Source organism: Micropterus salmoides, unplaced genomic scaffold (genome assembly GCF_014851395.1).
Source record: "Micropterus salmoides isolate LMB-PRFRI ecotype aquatic unplaced genomic scaffold, ASM1485139v1 Ms_hic_scaffold_3335, whole genome shotgun sequence".
Classification (NCBI taxonomy): Eukaryota; Metazoa; Chordata; class Actinopteri; order Centrarchiformes; family Centrarchidae; genus Micropterus; species Micropterus salmoides.
The window spans coordinates 1-17,401 of record NW_024042635.1 but is presented as its reverse complement, the minus strand read 5'-3'; the positions used below and the strand labels follow the sequence as shown (position 1 = coordinate 17,401).

The following is a 17,401-nucleotide window of genomic DNA, read 5'->3' as shown; positions in this document are numbered from 1 at the left end:
ACATTAAGTCCTGCACCAGCATTAAGAATCAAATCTAATTTAAAGATGTTGTATAACCCAGTTTCTTCAGTATCAGAAATATACTGTAACATCAATGATTATGGTAGTTTTAGAAATCTAGTCGGACAGGTTTAGGGCAGATTTTTGCCGGTTGCAAGATCTGGAAAGAGATTTGTTGCATCCTGTATTTCATCAGATGTCCAACAATAATGAAACTGATTCTTTAACTGAGGCATCTAAAATGTTTCTTCCACAGCTCAAAATAAATTTAAAAAAATTAAACACTAGAAGATAGATTTTCCTTTCTTTGAAAATGTGACAATCACAATAACGATATATAAATATGTGCTTGACAGCAAAAAAGGACAGAGACATGCAGAACTGGAATATTAAAATAATATATTTTTATGGTTAAGTGGCTGAAAATGCCTTGTTTTGTTTAAAAAATATATTATAAAGGATAGACAAAGGAGAAGACCAGAAGAGTCGCCCCCTGCTGGCCGTTCAATGGAATGCAGGTTTCAGGGACTTCCGCTTTCGCATCAGATCGCTGACCGGAAGCTTCCCGCTTGACACACACATATTCCCACAAATGTAGAAATAGGGATGGGGATTGATACCCTGTTCTAAAAGCCTTTGGTGTGAGAGACCCGGGTTCAACTCCCCACTGTGACACATCCACCAATGTGTCCCTTGTACACTTAAACAATTGTAAATCGCTTTGGATAAAAGCGTCAGCTAAATGAATAAATGTGAATGTAAAAGGACCCGGTTCAAAAATTTCTTAAAACAGGAAAATCATTAAGGTCCGAGTTTTCCGATACTGCTATCGAGACCTTCGCGAGTAAAAAGACAATACTTTATCAATACACCTGTCTGTAAGGTAAACATGTGTTGATTTAATCATCTCTGTCCACAGTCTCTCATTCTGTAAGTTTTATACAAGCGCAGCTAACGTTAGCTTGGCAATTAGCCAAATGTTAAAAACAAGCTAAATAGAAAGCTGTCTGTCTGGAGCATAGACTGGTCTGTAGTCTTAAAAACTCAGCTGCTGGCTGAGACAAACCAGCCGCTCCTCCTTCTACCAGCTAACATTACCTGCAGGTAGTGAATAACAGAAGAGAGGAGGAGGAGGAGGAGGAGGGAGAGGAGGGACTGATACAGACTGATGTCTGAGTTTTTATTCTTCGATAGTGGTATCGATAAAGAATCAGATCATTAAGCCGTCTCAATAAGGGTGTCAATATCAATAAAAATTTACGATCGCTATCCCTATGTACAAATAAAGAAAGAAGTTACCATTTTCAAGTGTTCACAGAACACAGCTTTATACATTTCAGGACTATCCAACATTTAGTCATGTTATTCTTTTAGGTATCAGAGACATGACAGGAAATGAGGGAAGAGAGAGACATGAACCAGGATGCCCCTAGGCCTGTTTAGTTTCTCTTTCTTTTACTTTATAGGTCGACTCATTATATTTACAATATTGTGATTTTGTTTGGCAGAATTTATTATTATATACTCAACAGGCTGCTGAAGAGCTCTTATTTGTGTTCTTGTTGATGTTGAAACAGTCGAGGATGATGGAAATGTCTTTAGTTTTGAAGATATTTGGTCATTAACTAAAGGACAAATGTAAAATTTGACATATTGATGGTGATCATCAAAGTCATTACAATTCATTCTGAGGTGGACATAAATTTCTGAACCCAATTACATGGAAACCCAATAGATTTCCATCTGGACCAAAAGACTGACAAGCTTATCCAACAACCGTACCGCTTTAATAGAGATAAAAGATACTGTATATTTAAATGGTAAATATAAAACAAAATTTAGGAAACTTCTCAAGAGTATACTCACTGTTGACCACTCCTCCAGAGTAAGCATCCCTGTGTGTAGCGTGAGCGATCCCACGACGGCCCAGTTCATACGCCTCCTCCACCGTCATGTCTTCCCGGTAACCGTTGTCTATACAATTCACCACTGCTCAAACGGAAACTCATTCAGGGGAGTTCAGTATCTTGCCCTAGGACACTTCGACACGCAACCAGGGGGGAGCCAGGGATTGAACCACCGACCTTCCGATTAACGGCCAACCCGCTCTACCTCCTGAGCCACAGCCGCCCAACAATCAACCCCTTAATCAGTAATTAAGAATGTAGTCTTATTATAGCAGACTTACACCTCAGAAATTCATCATGTTATAACAGTGGATCTCAGTAGACCAAAGCATGAACTTGTCACAGCAGATTTTGAACACCTGTAGCCTATCCTGCTGTAATAAATCTAACAGTTGAACAAGGTGTGCATAGTCTGTGTCTGCTGTCAATGCTCCCTCTCAGGAATCTTAACCACTGCATTCGTGATTACAGCATAGCACTTCTAAGTAGTAAATAAGATGTTCAAAGATTAAGTAGTAAGGATAATTAATAAATTGACCAACAATGATTAATGCTAATTAAAGATACTAAAATTATCAAAAATGATGACCTGCCCTCTCCTGATCATGCTACTTTCACCAAAAACCTCACTTTGTGGAACAAACTGGTGTCTTGTGCTGTGTGCTAAAGACAGGACATCCCTACTGTGATGGACTATATTCATGTATATTTTGTAACAATTTTCACTAATTCTGCTTCTACATTTTAACTTTGCTGGTGTTTTTGATGATGTCTTGCCGCGCTCATTCACTCTGCTCCCAGAGCACACATGCCTGCACACACACACACACACACGCGCTACTGCCTCCGGGCAGTTAGACACAGAGAGGACCACACATACTCAGAGCTATAGAGTCTCACCATTGTGATCTTAACTTTACACTATAAAATAACACTCTAAAATGATGACAAGAGCAATAGAGTTTTGACACTAATCCTAACTTTACACTTTAAATGACAATGCAGACCACCATTGCTCTAGTAATTAATGATAACAATTTAGGCTATAATGCTCTAAAATAATTCTCAACAAGACCTGCATTCTTTGGCGAGGAGTCTCTCCCAGTACTGGCAGTCTGCAGCGCTGCCCGACATGGTGCCCAGCAGGTAGGGGTTGATCTCTGTGACCTTGTTGACATCGTTGGATGCTGCAGAGCCATACATTTTGGAAAAGGAGATATTTAGCGACCAAGATTACAAATAAAATGTGGTTAAAGTATAGCAGCATTATGAAGTATAGTATAGCAGCACATTTTCATTTTGTGATCATTAGTTCATGGTCCCAAATTCTTACAATAAATCAGAATCAGTTTTATTGCCAGGTATGTGTACACATACGAGGAATTTGACTCTGGATTGTACATTGCTCACGATGTGCTTACTCATACAAAAATACAATTGCTACTGTCTCCTATTCATTAAAAATAATTTATTAGCTTCTACTGAAGTAATATGAAAAGTAATTGTAATATTATTTAGTTAGTCTCAATTATAATAATATTTATAATAATTATTATAGAGGTTGCAATGGCCCAGTGGATTAGACACTTGTCTTTGATTCCCACTGCAACACATCCACCAAATAGGTTATTGTCACAGGTCCTGCTTTACCATCCATGTTATAACAGAGCCGCCGCCAGTTTTATCGAGGTGTCTCAGTATATTTTCCTGCTTTTTTGCCACTCACATGCCTGTGCATGGAAACAGATGACACAGCTGCTGCAACTACAGTAGGTGAGCGAGCCAAGCTGACTTGACTGAGGAGGAGGGTGAGTGAACCTGGAGAGAGACAGACAAACAGGGTTGGTGACTCAAGGAAAACCAAGAACAGGGAAAAAAAAGATCATACAGGTTATAGGAGAGTTTGGGTGGTCAGTGGCACCGGGTAAGGAGCAACGAACCAGGGAGGCAGGCAGAGTACAGGGGGAAAATCAGGGAAAACAGAATCACAGACAAAAAAAAAAAAGGAGAAATAACCAGGACACTCGCTGTCAGCCGGGCTCCCACCACAACAGTTTCTTTAATTGCTATAACAAAAAGTTTGATTATTTTATTGCTTTGCCAACTATATGTTATTTTAAACTATAAATTATACATTAAAACATACATACAAATACAAAAGTACTATTTACATAAAATGATATTACCATGTTCAGCATTACTACGATACTGTTACACCAGTTTAAAGGGTAGCTTTTAAAATCTGACTTGAAAGGTTTAAGGCACATTTTTGCCAGTAGCAAAATCTGGAAAGGAGGTTTGGTGCATCCTGTATGTTGAACCAGTGCTTGAAGTGGGGCGGTACTCCCAACACCGGCACCTCGACATTTTATTCTTAGGCGTACCGGGACATTTTCTTGGGTACCAGGACTTCTCCCAAGCTGCCGGTGTTGTGCCGAATTCTGCCTGCCTGCCGAGAAAAGCATGCACCTCGCGGCTGGTAACGCTAATTTAAACTGGCAAAAGAGGTGGGTGAAAATCTCGGCAGGTAGCCTACAACATCTGTCCTGCCAAGTTATGCATCCAGGTCCTTTTCAGACACTTTGCTGTGCTCATAGATCAAACGCGGTAACGTTAATCACGACATCTTTTAGTTGAATCTCAATGAATGCTACTTCTACTAAGTGTAATAAAATATTAACGACTCTAAACGTTGAAAAAATATATATTTCGAATCTTTTATCACAATTGATGAACCCCACGAAGGATATTACAGCAGTATTTGGAGTTGCATGCTTTCCATATCACGTTGCCAGGGCGCTACGTGACACTCACCTACTCGCCTGCCTGCTAAGCTCGGGTGCCTCTCAAGCCGTGTGCTAAATGTAGCTCTTCAATTTTTCTGTGAACCGACCAATCACACCCTGTATGGGGCGGGACATTTAAAATATCAACATACAATGCAGTTGAAATATATTAGAAACAAATGTGCATTGTGCAAAATGATTACTGCATTATGTTACATTATATTTTATATTTATATACTGGCACCTATTTTTGTCCACTTCAAGCACTGTGTTGAACTGAAACTTTTTCTTTTAAGTAGGAATTCTAGTATCTTTGTGGGCCCTCATGTGAGGAGACTCACATGAACGAATAGCCGTGGATGCGGGCAGGGGCCCATAAAGAATTCATACAGGGCCCAGATTATTGTGTAACACCCCTGTCGATGAGGATGTAGAGCTAGGCAGAGGTGAGGGCGAGGAGATGGGCAGAGAGGCATGACAGTGAAAGCCATGCCTCCTTCTGGAAGGCTTTACTGAAGGTGGCAATGGGCAAGATCTGGCAGGAAACTGCCTGGTCCAGAACTACCCAACAGGCTGGCTGGCTGAAGGCTAACAGGCTGTGGGGTCTCTGGCTCCAAAGCATGGTCCAGCAAAAACGTCCAGGAGTCTCTACTTTGAGGAGGACACTGTTTTCTTGAAAATGCATTAGGAGGCTACTTTGTTTTTGATGTATTTCTTTATCAACAATATATGTCCCTTAATGGTTAGTAAAAGTGATATGGGTCTCTATTTCTGTAAATTTGTAGAAACTGAATAGCAATGTTTAAAATTATTTTCTGTTTTGAAATACATCGGCCCTGTGTATCGTCACAGAGACTAAATGAACATGGCTCATGGCTTTATTTCATTTAACTGTACAATCAGGCCTACAGGCTTTGTACTACAGGCTGCGTCCTCAGCCTCTTTCTCTACACTCTGTACACCAATGATTGCATTAGCCCTTCTCCCATTATTTAATACTTCAAATACTCTGATGACACAGCCATAGTCGCCCTCCTCTCTCACGCAGAATCAGTTACAGCAAATCACCAATCCATTGCCCACTTCACAAAATGGTGTAAGGTCAGTCACCTCCTCCTCAACAAAAGACAAAGGAACTCATCCTGGACACACGCTGTAAACCCACCATCTCTATAAACAGCCAGCCAGTAGAAATTGTTGACAGCTTCAGATACCTTGGCATCACTATGGACAATAAACTGAATTTTGATCACCACATCAAAAACATCCACAAACAATGTCAACAAATACTTTTACTCTATCAGTCAAACCACACCTACCGCTTCACCTGTACTGTAGTATCATTGAACCCATCCTCTTGTACTGTGCTACCTACTACTTCACCTTGCTCTCTCTCACCAATAAGAATAAGCTTCTTAAAATTACTAACACCTCCTCTAAAATAATAGGTCTTCCCACTCCCAACCTGCCAGCCTTCATTAATACCGCCACTGTTCGTAGAGCATCTATTATAGTACAAAATCCCAGCCACCCTCTCAACTCATGCTTCACCCTTATCCCACCTGGCCGTAGATACAGACAGCTGCTCTACAAAAAGTCTAGTGTAAAGTTTTTTAACCTGCGCTATAAGAGTGTTAAACTCAGACAAGTTAATGATGTCACTTTTGTGCTATGTGTAGGTAAAGTGAGGAAAATAAGTATTTGAACACCCTGCTATTTTGCAAGTTCTCCCACTTAGAAATCATGGAGGGGTCTGAAATTGTCATTGTAGGTGCATGTCCACTGTGAGAGACATAATCTAAAAAAAGAAATCCAGCATTCACAATGTATGATTTTTAAACTATTTATTTGTATGGTACAGCTGCAAATAAGTATTTGAACACCTGTCTATCAGCTAGAATTCTGACTCTCAAAGACCTGTTAGTCTGCCTTCAAAATGTCCACCTCCACTCCATTTATTATCCTAAATCAGATGCACCTGTTTGAGGTCGTTAGCTGCATAAAGACACCTGTCCACCCCATACAATCAGTAAGAATCCAACTACTAACATGGCCAAGACCAAAGAGCTGTCCAAAGACACTAGAGACAAAATTGTACACCTCCACAAGGCTGGAAAGGGCTACGGGGAAATTGCCAAGCAGCTTGGTGAAAAAAGGTCCACTGTTGGAGCAATCATTAGAAAATGGAAGAAGCTAAACATGACTGTCAATCTCCCTCAGACTGGGGCTCCATGCAAGATCTCACCTCGTGGGGTCTCAGTGATCCTAAGAAAGGTGAGAAATCAGCCCAGAACTACACGGGAGGAGCTGGTCAATGACCTGAAAAGAGCTGGGACCCCCGTTTCCAAGGTTACTGTTGGTAATACACTAAGACGTCATGGTTTGAATCACGCATGGCACGGAAGGTTCCCCTGCTTAAACCAGCACATGTCAAGGCCCGTCTTCAGTTTGCCAATGACCATTTGGATGATCCAGAGGAGTCGTGGGAGAAAGTCATGTGGTCAGATGAGACCAAAATAGAACTTTTTGGTCATAATTCCACTAACCGTGTTTGGAGGAAGAAGAATGATGAGTACCATCCCAAGAACACCATCCCTACTGTGAAGCATGGGGGTGGTAGCATCATGCTTTGTGGGTGTTTTTCTGCACATGGGACAGGGCGACTGCACTGTATTAAGGAGAGGATGACCGGGGCCATGTATTGCCAGATTTTGGGGAACAACCTCCTTCCCTCAGTTAGAGCATTGAAGATGGGTCGAGGCCGGGTCTTCCAACATGACAATGACCCGAAGCACACAGCCAGGATAACCAAGGAGTGGCTCTGTAAGAAGCATATCAAGGTTCTGGCGTGGCCTAGCCAGTCTCCAGACCTAAACCCAATAGAGAATCTTTGGAGGGAGCTCAAACTCCGTGTTTCTCAGCGACAGCCCAGAAACCTGACTGATCTAGAGAAGATCTGTGTGGAGGAGTGGGCAAAAATCCCTCCTGCAGTGTGTGCAAACCTGGTGGAAAACTACAGGAAACGTTTGACCTCTGTAATTGCAAACAAAGGCTACTGTACCAAATATTAACATTGATTTTCTCAGGTGTTCAAATACTTAGTTGCAGCTGTATCATACAAATAAATAGTTAAAAAATCATACATTGTGATTTCTGGATTTTTTTTTTTTAGATTATGTCTCTCACAGTGGACATGCACCTACGATGACAATTTCAGACCATGATTTCTAAGTGGGAGAACTTGCAAAATAGCAGGGTTTTCAAATACTTATTTTCCTCACTGTATGTGTACTGTATGTGTGTATTATGCGTAGTTTGTGTGTAGAATTCATAATGAAGGTGCTTTTTGTACAGAATGTGAAAGCAAATTTCCTCCACTGAGGACAATAAAGGATTCTGATTCTGAATCTGAAATAAAATCTGAGATAAAAGCGTGTGTGTAGTTTGTATTTTACAAATGTTTCTTAAATGTATTCTACCCTACAACTCTTGTAAAGAAATATAACTGAAATGTAATATCAGAAATAAGACATCATATTGATATTAGCGAAATTGTATGCATGAACCAATCACACAGTTGATCAATATTAACACATGCACACAGGTTTATGTGCTGTGGGTGACATCACTTGTTGACCTTCAGAGTTGCAACCTCCTCCATGGGCCCCTTTGTGTTTATAAATCCAGTCTTCTTCCCTTACCCGGCCCTCCTATGTTTATAAATCTTAGTTTACTCCTATCAAGCCTGATCGTCACCCCAACATCCCCTCCAGCCAATTAGCAACACTGTTTAACTGGCTGGGTGTTTGTCTTTGGACAATGTGACAAGGTGTTTGTGTGTTGTGAGAGTAATAAGGCTGAGGCAAGAAAACTGCACCTCAAAGTTCAGTGTATCCTTCTTAAACACCTTAAACATTATTCTAATAAGCATGTTAAACATCATCCTAATCAAGCTAGGCATATAAAATATTCACACATCACAGCTACCTTAAAAACTTCAACAATGTGTACAGTATATATATCCTAAAGATAACAAAATAAATAGGCTACTCAGCAGAAAATAACCTTTGGGGTAATTGTATAGAAACAGTTAATGTCGTTACAGTACCTTTTATTTTCTGCGTGACAAATACTATAATAAAATATGTACAAATACAAAAATTACTATTTATGTACAGTTTATAATCAAAATTGTTTAGGATTGATATAAAGGTAATGTGCAGTTTTAAGATATCAAACATTTATCAGTAACACGATGGTGGTACATTCTCACCTAACCAGTTTAGGGCTCTTTTTTTTCCAGCTAAAAGAAGTGAAGAGATGTGGCGTGTCCAGACACACATAATAAAACAAATGTCTTCCCATAGCATAAATATTCTGAAAACTTTTTTTTAAAACAACCAACAGATGTACGTAAAGCTGAAAATGTGTGGTTGATAGGAAAAAATATAAGAATCCAAAGAAGTGGAGCATTATTTAAATGGAGCATTATTTATCATAACATATTTTCTCCAGGAAATGCTTTCTCGTGTAAACAAAAAATTATATTCTCAATAGTGGAAAGTCACGAAGTATATTTACTTAAATAAGATTGTGTACTTAACATGGGTACTTCAATTTTATGTTACTTTATACTTCTTCTACACTACATTTCAAAGACAGATATTACATTTTGAACTCCACTACTATTTCTTGGCAGTTGTGACATTTTATACAACTGCACATTCCTCTCATTTTAAGTCCCTTCACCATAGTGAATTTTGTAAAATGGCATTTTATTTCATAAAGTAAAATACTGTTCAGTTCAGGTTAATCACTACAGGACAGAACAATGAGTTAAACAAGATTCTTTATTTGGTGTGTTGTGTTGATTGATTGAAAATCTCTCTGAAGGTCTCTGGAGTGGGGTGAATGTGTGTGTGTGTGTGTGTGTGTGTGTGCGTGTGGGTGGGTGGGATCATTGGTGAGATCATCATTATCCCAAGCAGTTTAAAAAATGTTTTCTTAGAAGAAAAAGAAACTTCTATAATCGACAGTATTCATAGTGTTGTTGATCTGAAACTCAGAACATCCCCTTCCTGTAGCGGTGGATCAGCTCTGATACGTCTTCCTTACACACCTTTATCCAGCCATCCTCCTGCATGTGGTACACTAGACAAACACACAAAAAAAATAGATGAACACATGTATACACCGATAAACAACCACAGCTACAAGTTTTAAGGTACTTTATTGCAAGGTTTTCAAACTGTGAGGCACACCTTCCCAGGACGGAATGAAGGGTTAGTCCATAATAAACATCCATAGAAATTATGGAAGAAATCAGAGAAAAAAGATGCTCCTTTAAACTCCAGGGGCTCATTTATAAACGGTGGGTACGAGGCTGGAAAAGTGCATATGCCACTTCCCACACAAAGATTCTAATCTATAAAAAACAAACTTGACGGAAGAATGTGGGGTCCTCCATGCAAACTCTGAGCCTTGTGTACACATATAAACTGGAGAAATGAGAAACGGCGACTCACATGGCAGACGGATGAAACCTTTGAAATGGATACTATTGTGTAACATAATCGAAATATTACAACTGAGTATTATAGGCTAATAAAACTTAATATAAATTATTATTATGTGACTTTATTTGCAAAACAAATGAAAGGCTTTGTGAACGCTGTGCGTCAGCTTGTGGATGTGATGTGCTGCTTGTAAAAACATGGACAATACAACACTATTTATTAAGGAAATCTTTCAGTGTACTGCTTATGTCACATAAAACAAGTCATATTTCTTTTAACTCATCAGCAGCCTTAAAGGTGTCGGAAATCGCCATGCTGTTCAGGCTGCACAACTTGCTGTCTTACATTTACATTTATTCATTTAGCTGACACTTTTATTCAAAGCGACTTACAATTGCTATACATGTCAGAGGTCGCACGCCTCTGGAGCTCTGGGTTAAGCGTCGTGCTCAGGGACACATCGGTGGATGTGTCAGTCAGGGATTGAACCCGAGTCTCTAACACCAAAGGCATGTGTCTTATCCCCAACGCATCTTGTGACTGAGGAGTCTTGAATTGATTGAACTGATCGGTGACAGGGGGTCACACACTACACGACGCTGGTCTCCAAACCACTATTTGTCAAGAAAACACGTGTGAAATGTCTAACGAGAAATGACGCGAACCTACAGACAAAACAGCTGTTGTTTTTATAAAGATCGCAATTATAAAGACAAAGAATGTGTGTGAGAGAATGGATTAGCACACGCATGTAGCAGGGATCATCCGTGTTACAGAGAGAGCTGGAGGTGAGTAAAAAGTGTTTTGTAGCTTTTCAGTCAGAATTTGCCGTCCTTGTTTTCATGTCAGTCTGCATTAATAAAAATGAGGGGCGTTTCACTGAGCATTTATAAGCAACTATAGGTGTTTAAAAGGTCGGATACGTGACATTTCAAGTTGATAGTGACTTATAAAGGCAAATCAGCAGTAACCTTTAGGAGTCTTTTCTATGTACAGTTTATAAATGAAACCCAAGAACTGGGAATCATCACGGTTTTGCATTTCTTAGGTATCAATGTAATTCAGTGATAGTTGTCTCTGCATCTATGGGTACACTGCAAACAGAAATGCTAATAGCTAATTTGGCATAGTTTTAATAATGCTATTTAGCCCAAATGAAAAAAATACATTCCTGCAGTGTCAGACTTTTGAAAACCCCCTGCTCTATTGAATGAGCAACACATTTCTTGTTGTTTACATTGTTTTTTTATACTTGAAATGTTACATTTATAATTTATAATTATAACAAAATAAAGAGCAAACACAAATGAAATATTTATATTAAACTAATATAATTAAACAGTGAAACAAAAACAAAAAATAATCCTTTGAGAAAAAGTAAGGAAGATTCTCAAAGTATACTCACTGTTGACCACTCCTCCAGAGTAAGCATCCCTGTGTGTAGCGTGAGCGATGCCTCGACGGCCCAGTTCATACGCCTCCTCCACCGTCATGTCTTCGCGGTAACCGCTATCTATCACACCATAGGCGTAACTGTTCCCACAGCCCGTAGAGAACATGCGGCCAGACAGACGCGTCCCATTATCATCCACGTAGTACAGACCAGGGCCCTGGAGAGCACAAAGTCATTATACGATCTATAGGAAAAACACTTTGTCTCCATGCACATGCTACTTTCATTATTTTACCAGCTATTTTGGTTTGACAATACAATACCAATCTAACAAATGTACAGTATATACTAATAACTACATTGCTGCCTGTAATATTAGGTGTTGTACTACAGGGTCAGAACATTTCATTCACTTTACTTATTGAGTATGCTGTAATAGAGTTATATTGACTCGAATTACACATGCCTCATCTGGATCCAACAACTCCTTGGAAAAGAAGATTGTATAGAAAGGGCAGTTGTCAGATGAAGAGTTTTTGGGAGTAGAGATGGGCTCAAATCAACATATGGTTTGTGATTTTTGGATGTTTTTGTTTCTGGTCTTACATATTGTGAAGTTTAAAAAGGTTTTGTTAAAAATTACACAAAAATATAATAAACTTGGTGTTAGTTGACCATTTTACCTATAACCAAAAGTTTCTCATTATGATTCACCATGCAAACATGACCAAACAAAAAAAGACAACAAATATGCACCTTAATTCTTATTTCCTCACAAGTCACAAGTACACTCACATTGTCTTCCTCTGTTTCTTTGAGTACCACTACTGTATAAATGGCTTACAACCCATAACCTGACATCCTTTCTCTATCAAACCCAAAGAGCTCACCTGTTTGTCCCATCCACAGATCATGCTTCCCATAGAGAGGCCCATGCCTCTGTAACCCAGCATCATGTTAGACAGCAGCTTGGAGGCAGCAGCCACAGAGATCCTGTGGTTGTTCCTCAGCCTGTACAGCCTGGATGAAACAAAGACAATAGAAGGCAACAAATATCTTGGGTTTATAAAATGGTTTTGTATATTTTTACATTAAATTTAGCTGATGCTTTTATCCAACTGCTATATATGTCAGAGGTTGCACGTGTCTTGTTAAGGGATATGTGTCTTGCTAAGGGACACAATGGTAGATGGGTCACAGTGGGGGATTGAACCTGGATCTCTCACACCAAAAGCATATGTCTTATCCATTGCACCATCACCACCCCATGTACACATCACTTCAATTAAATTATTTCATGCTCATGTTTGCAGTAAGGCAGTTACCAATGATAAAATAAGACATGAAACATGAGTATCACAATAATATATTAATTACTATATTCATTATAATTTCATATAATAGTATACTATTTTACCACTAGTTGAATATTAAATCTAGTTACAGCTGTTTCATTTCTGTGGGTTGATTTTTTATTTATTTAACATTTGTGCAGGAAAAGGCTCTACATTAGTCTCTGATTTGTTCATGCTAAGTACTAACATGTGATAATCATATTGTTCATCATTGTAAAGTTTGCTGTAGCACGTCAAACTTTTTGTCCCGCCACATCCAGGCTGTGGTTGGTCGTGACACCGACGAGAACGTCAGCTTTCAGAAAAGTTAAACATGTTGAACAACAAAAGGCACCAATACAGCTAATGTTAAATAGCCAGAGACCCATACACAAACCTTTCTTATCTTTTCCCAGTTTTCTTCTGTCTTACCGCTTCTGCTGCTGACGACGTCTCTCTATCTCTGTCACAGAGTGACCAGAGTACTGGCATTTCACCCGGTGCTGCGGTGGCGAGTCCAACTAGGTTTTGAATGATTAGAAGCCGGGCGTGTAGGACGATTACGGTGGGTTGTTGTCTTTAACGTTACTCGCACACTGCTCATAAATAATTTTTCTGATTGATCGTATCTGTTTTTAGAGGCACATGCGAGAGCTCGGTGTGGGTGGGGATAATGAGCAGACTGTAGCACACACTGAGAAGAGAGCGTCACACACACCTTTACTGTTTTATTAAATTGCACCCTTTTTGCGGTTATGTAATCGCACATGACGACATCGCAATTGCGATTAGATTGATTGTGCAGCCCTCGTGGTAAATATATACCTAGATATAAATTATCTTGTCCAAGACTTCATTGTTGTTACCAAACATTAGTACTTCTGACAGTGGTCACTGGGAGCCTAATTATCACATTGGTCAACTTTTGTGTGACTAGTTGTTTTGTCAGAGGATCCTTATTTTTTTCTTCTCTAAATAATTCTGTCTTGGCATGATGGTCTTTCTGTTGATACGTTACTTACAATAGACTGTTGACAAATATTATATAATATTTTCCTATTATTCATTGGAATTTAGCCAGCAGGGATTCGGTAGGGAAATGCTAGCATAGTGCAAATCATTAGGAGAGTTTAACCATATGTGCATTCGCTGATCTGAAAAAGGTTGCACATATTGACAGAACATCGGCAGGGAAACAGCATCGCACTCCTGTGGACGGGCAGAGAAACGTGAAGTTTGATTTCAGTCTGATCTTGCAACTTTCTGACCCAAACAGCTACGGCATAATACAGTGCTCAAGGCAGTTGGGCCTATGTGTAGGAATATATGAGTTCTACATTCAGTGCTAAAGGAAACTGCTGTCTGAGGGTGAGGTAAAGTGTTGAAAATATTCTTAATGTAGCGTGCACTTTTTTGTGGTGGGTCTTATTATTTGGCTAAAATTAGTGTTTCTGCTGCCCCAATCAACAGCAGTGCAATTGCTTTGCTTCCCTGCTGAGAATCCTGTCTGCTTCTCCAACTGGGGACCCACTCAACACCATCTCCTGCAGGTATTACATTGACTAGATTAAGTACGTCATACAAGCAAATTTTCACCTTAACGATACCTTAGACATACAGTCAAACTTGACACACCTGCATTCTTTGGCCAGGAGCCTCTCCCAGTGCTGGCAGTCCGCAGCGCTGCCTGACATGGTTCCCAGTAGATAGGAGTTGATCTCTATCACCTTGTTGGCATCTTTTGAAGCTTCAGAATCATGACATATGGGGATAAAGGAGTGATGAGATTTGTGGATGAATTGAGCAGATTGAGGTTGAAGGTGTTTAAAGGAAAGCACGCTAATACAGTGAGATTTGCTACTTAATAGAAATATAGTGCCATACAGCATGGATTAATTTGTGGCTGGTTCTTTGATAAAAAGTAAAATGCATAAACTTGTGTACATGAAAAAACGTAAATTGAGATGTTAACTGCATTTGAACTGAATTTACTGGAATTCAATTGTGAAGAAGTTGTGGTCGACAATCTGGTTTGTATGATATCCTCGAACACTAATTACCTAGGTAATTTCCAGCTGAGGCTCTGGAGTCCACAGCCACGATGACTCCATGTCTGAATTTGAAAGCCAGGGTGGTGGTACCATGGTTCAGCTCTATACACACACCACCGTCACGGTTGCAGGACTTGAGAAACCCTGATGGCTGAAATGAAACCAAAGAAGAGACGCTTAATGGCGCAACTCTAAGTCTGTATAATGACAGTGGTTTGGCCAATATATCATAACCAGTATTATTTGACCATCGGTAACAAAATATCACTAAACAAGAGACGCGTGAAATAGCTTGAATACCACACCGCATGTGACGCTTCATACTTGTAGCAGGTTTTAAGAACTTGGTTAAATGATACTCACGTCTACACCAAGAGGAACGGCAAATTCGTGGGTTTTGGTACCAAACGTGTAGTGGCTGATTCGGTCGACGAGATGCGTCTGTCCTCCCGGAAGAATTTCCCTACGGAGTTCAGAATAAGGCTTATAACCACTTACTTCGAAAAGAGCCATTATGCGTTGAAAGTGCAGCAGAAATTGTGTTTTAAAATATTCAACAGATTAGTCGTAAAGCCTTCAAAAACGACTAAAGCGATTGACGAAGCTGATTCATGTGCAACACGGATAATTTCCTTGTAAGCGACAAAGAATTCGAAAGTGAAAGAGTTTATACAAACTGTCTTTTTAGTCTTTTCTAATCAAATTTGCAAGAAACACATTTCAGAAACACAAAATTAACACACAACTAGGCTCTTAATGAATGTATTTGGCAAGCCCTTAACATTACTTTCACCCCCAAAATATACAAACTGTGATATTCAACCAAAATTACAAAGATAGCTCAACAAACTATAAGCCAATAGGATAGCTTTGTTTTATTTTCATCATCAGTCTCCAAGCGGAAATGGAGCACATAGGTTTTGGATAGCCAGCTATTGTTAGTCACATTGTTAATGGTGCTATTAGATACTGTTCTAGTGTATCAGTAAAATCAGTCAGGCAGCCACAGTAGCATATAAGAACCTCCCCTCCTTTTTTAATGTGACTGAGTTTGTCAATAACGTCCGTGGTTCAAATATTAGTGTCCCAGTAAATAATAGTGAATAAACAAAACATGGACAGAACAAAGCAACAGAAGGCATCATAGTGTGTAAATATAGGCACATTTTATTCAGTGTTTGTTTAATTAATATTACACATTGTAAAAGCATGTTAGAATCTTCTCATTATGGCCAGTCTCCCTGCTTACTCTGCTGCAGTAACCCCAGCAGTAGCAGAGTTTTTTGAACTGTTCCACATCACAGTGAATCATAGCAGCAGAGCAGAAGCCACGATGATAGTCTAATGAAATTTAAGACTTTACTTTTACTGATAAACATTGTTTTGATTGTGCGTCATGGCTCAGGCTGTATCCATCTGCTGCACGGCCTCTTGTACAACCTCCAGCTTTAGGGGGACAACTTTCTCTGTCAGAACCGGTGTTGTGCCTGGACGATATTTGTATTTTATTTTCCTAGGATGGATAGATAGATAGATAGATAGATACATACATAAAAAGGGTAATAAGATAAATAGATTTTCATTAAATGTAGTTGTTCTTTGTTGTTTTACAGAATAAATCACAATTAGCCTTCTTGTTTAATCCAACCTACATTAACCTCAATACTCCATGCTTAAACATAAAAACATTCCATTAAAATATGGTGCTACTTACTAAAATCATTTATTGTAAGAACCAGATCCAGAATGTCATACTGGCCTACCTGCTGTCTTTGTACTCTGACTCCTGGTAGGGTCTGATGTAGTCCACTCCTTGTCTGGTGATGACACAGATGTCGATGTTGTTGCCTGAGCCGAGGTCACTCATGATTCCTGAGTGGATGGCAGTACGCACCAGCTCCTTCGCCTTGTCCAGCTGAGAGAGATCATAACAGAGCAGAGACATAAAGGAGAAAACAGAGGTGCTCATCAGTCTTAAATTATCCATCTGCAGCAATTTGCAAATGCCTAGACACTTTCAGTTTGTTAACAAACAATTCAGTAGGGAGGAAAATAAATGTTTTTTAACATTTCATAACTGCATTATTCAATTAAATTTGCCAAATAATTTTTTGTTCATGTCTAAATGGTTAACTAACAATCATTGTCACAGTTTTTAAGAACTCCTGTGCAGATGGCGTACCTCCAGGTCAGGTTTAAATCCATCCTCTAGGATCCCAAGAGCAGCCAGATCACCAGACCCTGCAGCACAGTAAAGTCAGACCAAACACACTGGATGTAGTCAGAGTAAATAAAATGCATAACTGCAGCATGAGAAATGAAAGCATAACATGCGACAGTAACAGTGCTGGCAAAGCTTACAGTAGCATCACATACCCATTGCAAGGTAAGGCACCTTATTTACACTCCCATAT

General features: G+C 39.4%; 2 protein-coding genes across 3 annotated transcripts; both read right to left on the bottom strand.

The window, feature by feature from the left end:
* Window positions 1–509: 509 nt before the first annotated feature.
* psmb8a (proteasome 20S subunit beta 8A) lies at window positions 510–15,754 on the bottom strand. 2 transcript variants are annotated; one of them, XM_038694739.1, is made up of 6 exons: window positions 15,351–15,754; window positions 14,997–15,138; window positions 14,572–14,683; window positions 12,493–12,622; window positions 11,723–11,819; window positions 510–1,974 (listed from the first exon to the last, which is right to left on the bottom strand). In XM_038694739.1, exons 1-6 carry the CDS (start codon window positions 15,498–15,500, stop codon window positions 1,814–1,816), a joined length of 792 nt encoding a protein of 263 aa, XP_038550667.1. In that variant the 5' UTR covers window positions 15,501–15,754; the 3' UTR covers window positions 510–1,813. The 2 variants fall into 2 exon arrangements, with proteins under 2 accessions (XP_038550667.1, XP_038550666.1); XM_038694738.1 differs by lacking the exon at window positions 510–1,974 and adding an exon at window positions 9,525–9,844 and having other exon boundaries at window positions 11,615–11,819; window positions 15,351–15,736.
* A 377-nt stretch (window positions 15,755–16,131) lies between these two features.
* Window positions 16,132–17,394, bottom strand: LOC119884282 (proteasome subunit beta type-7-like; the record flags this gene model as incomplete). The annotated part of the gene is made up of 4 exons (XM_038694740.1): window positions 16,132–16,500; window positions 16,751–16,902; window positions 17,170–17,228; window positions 17,364–17,394. Coding segments are annotated over 4 exons (354 nt in total), but the record flags the coding sequence as incomplete, so codon positions are not given.
* Between the last annotated feature and the right edge of the window lie 7 nt (window positions 17,395–17,401).

Coding starts and splice junctions, on each gene's coding strand:
- psmb8a (XM_038694738.1), bottom strand. CDS start 15,500: ATGGCTCTTTTCGAAGTAAGTGGTTATAAGCCTTATTCTGAACTCCGT. Junction 12,623..14,571: donor CTCCTGGCCAAAGAATGCAG/GTGTGTCAAGTT, acceptor TGTTTCATCCAG/GCTGTACAGGCTGAGGAACA. Junction 9,845..11,614: donor CTCTGGAGGAGTGGTCAACA/GTGAGTATACTT, acceptor GTGTTTGTCTAG/TGTACCACATGCAGGAGGAT.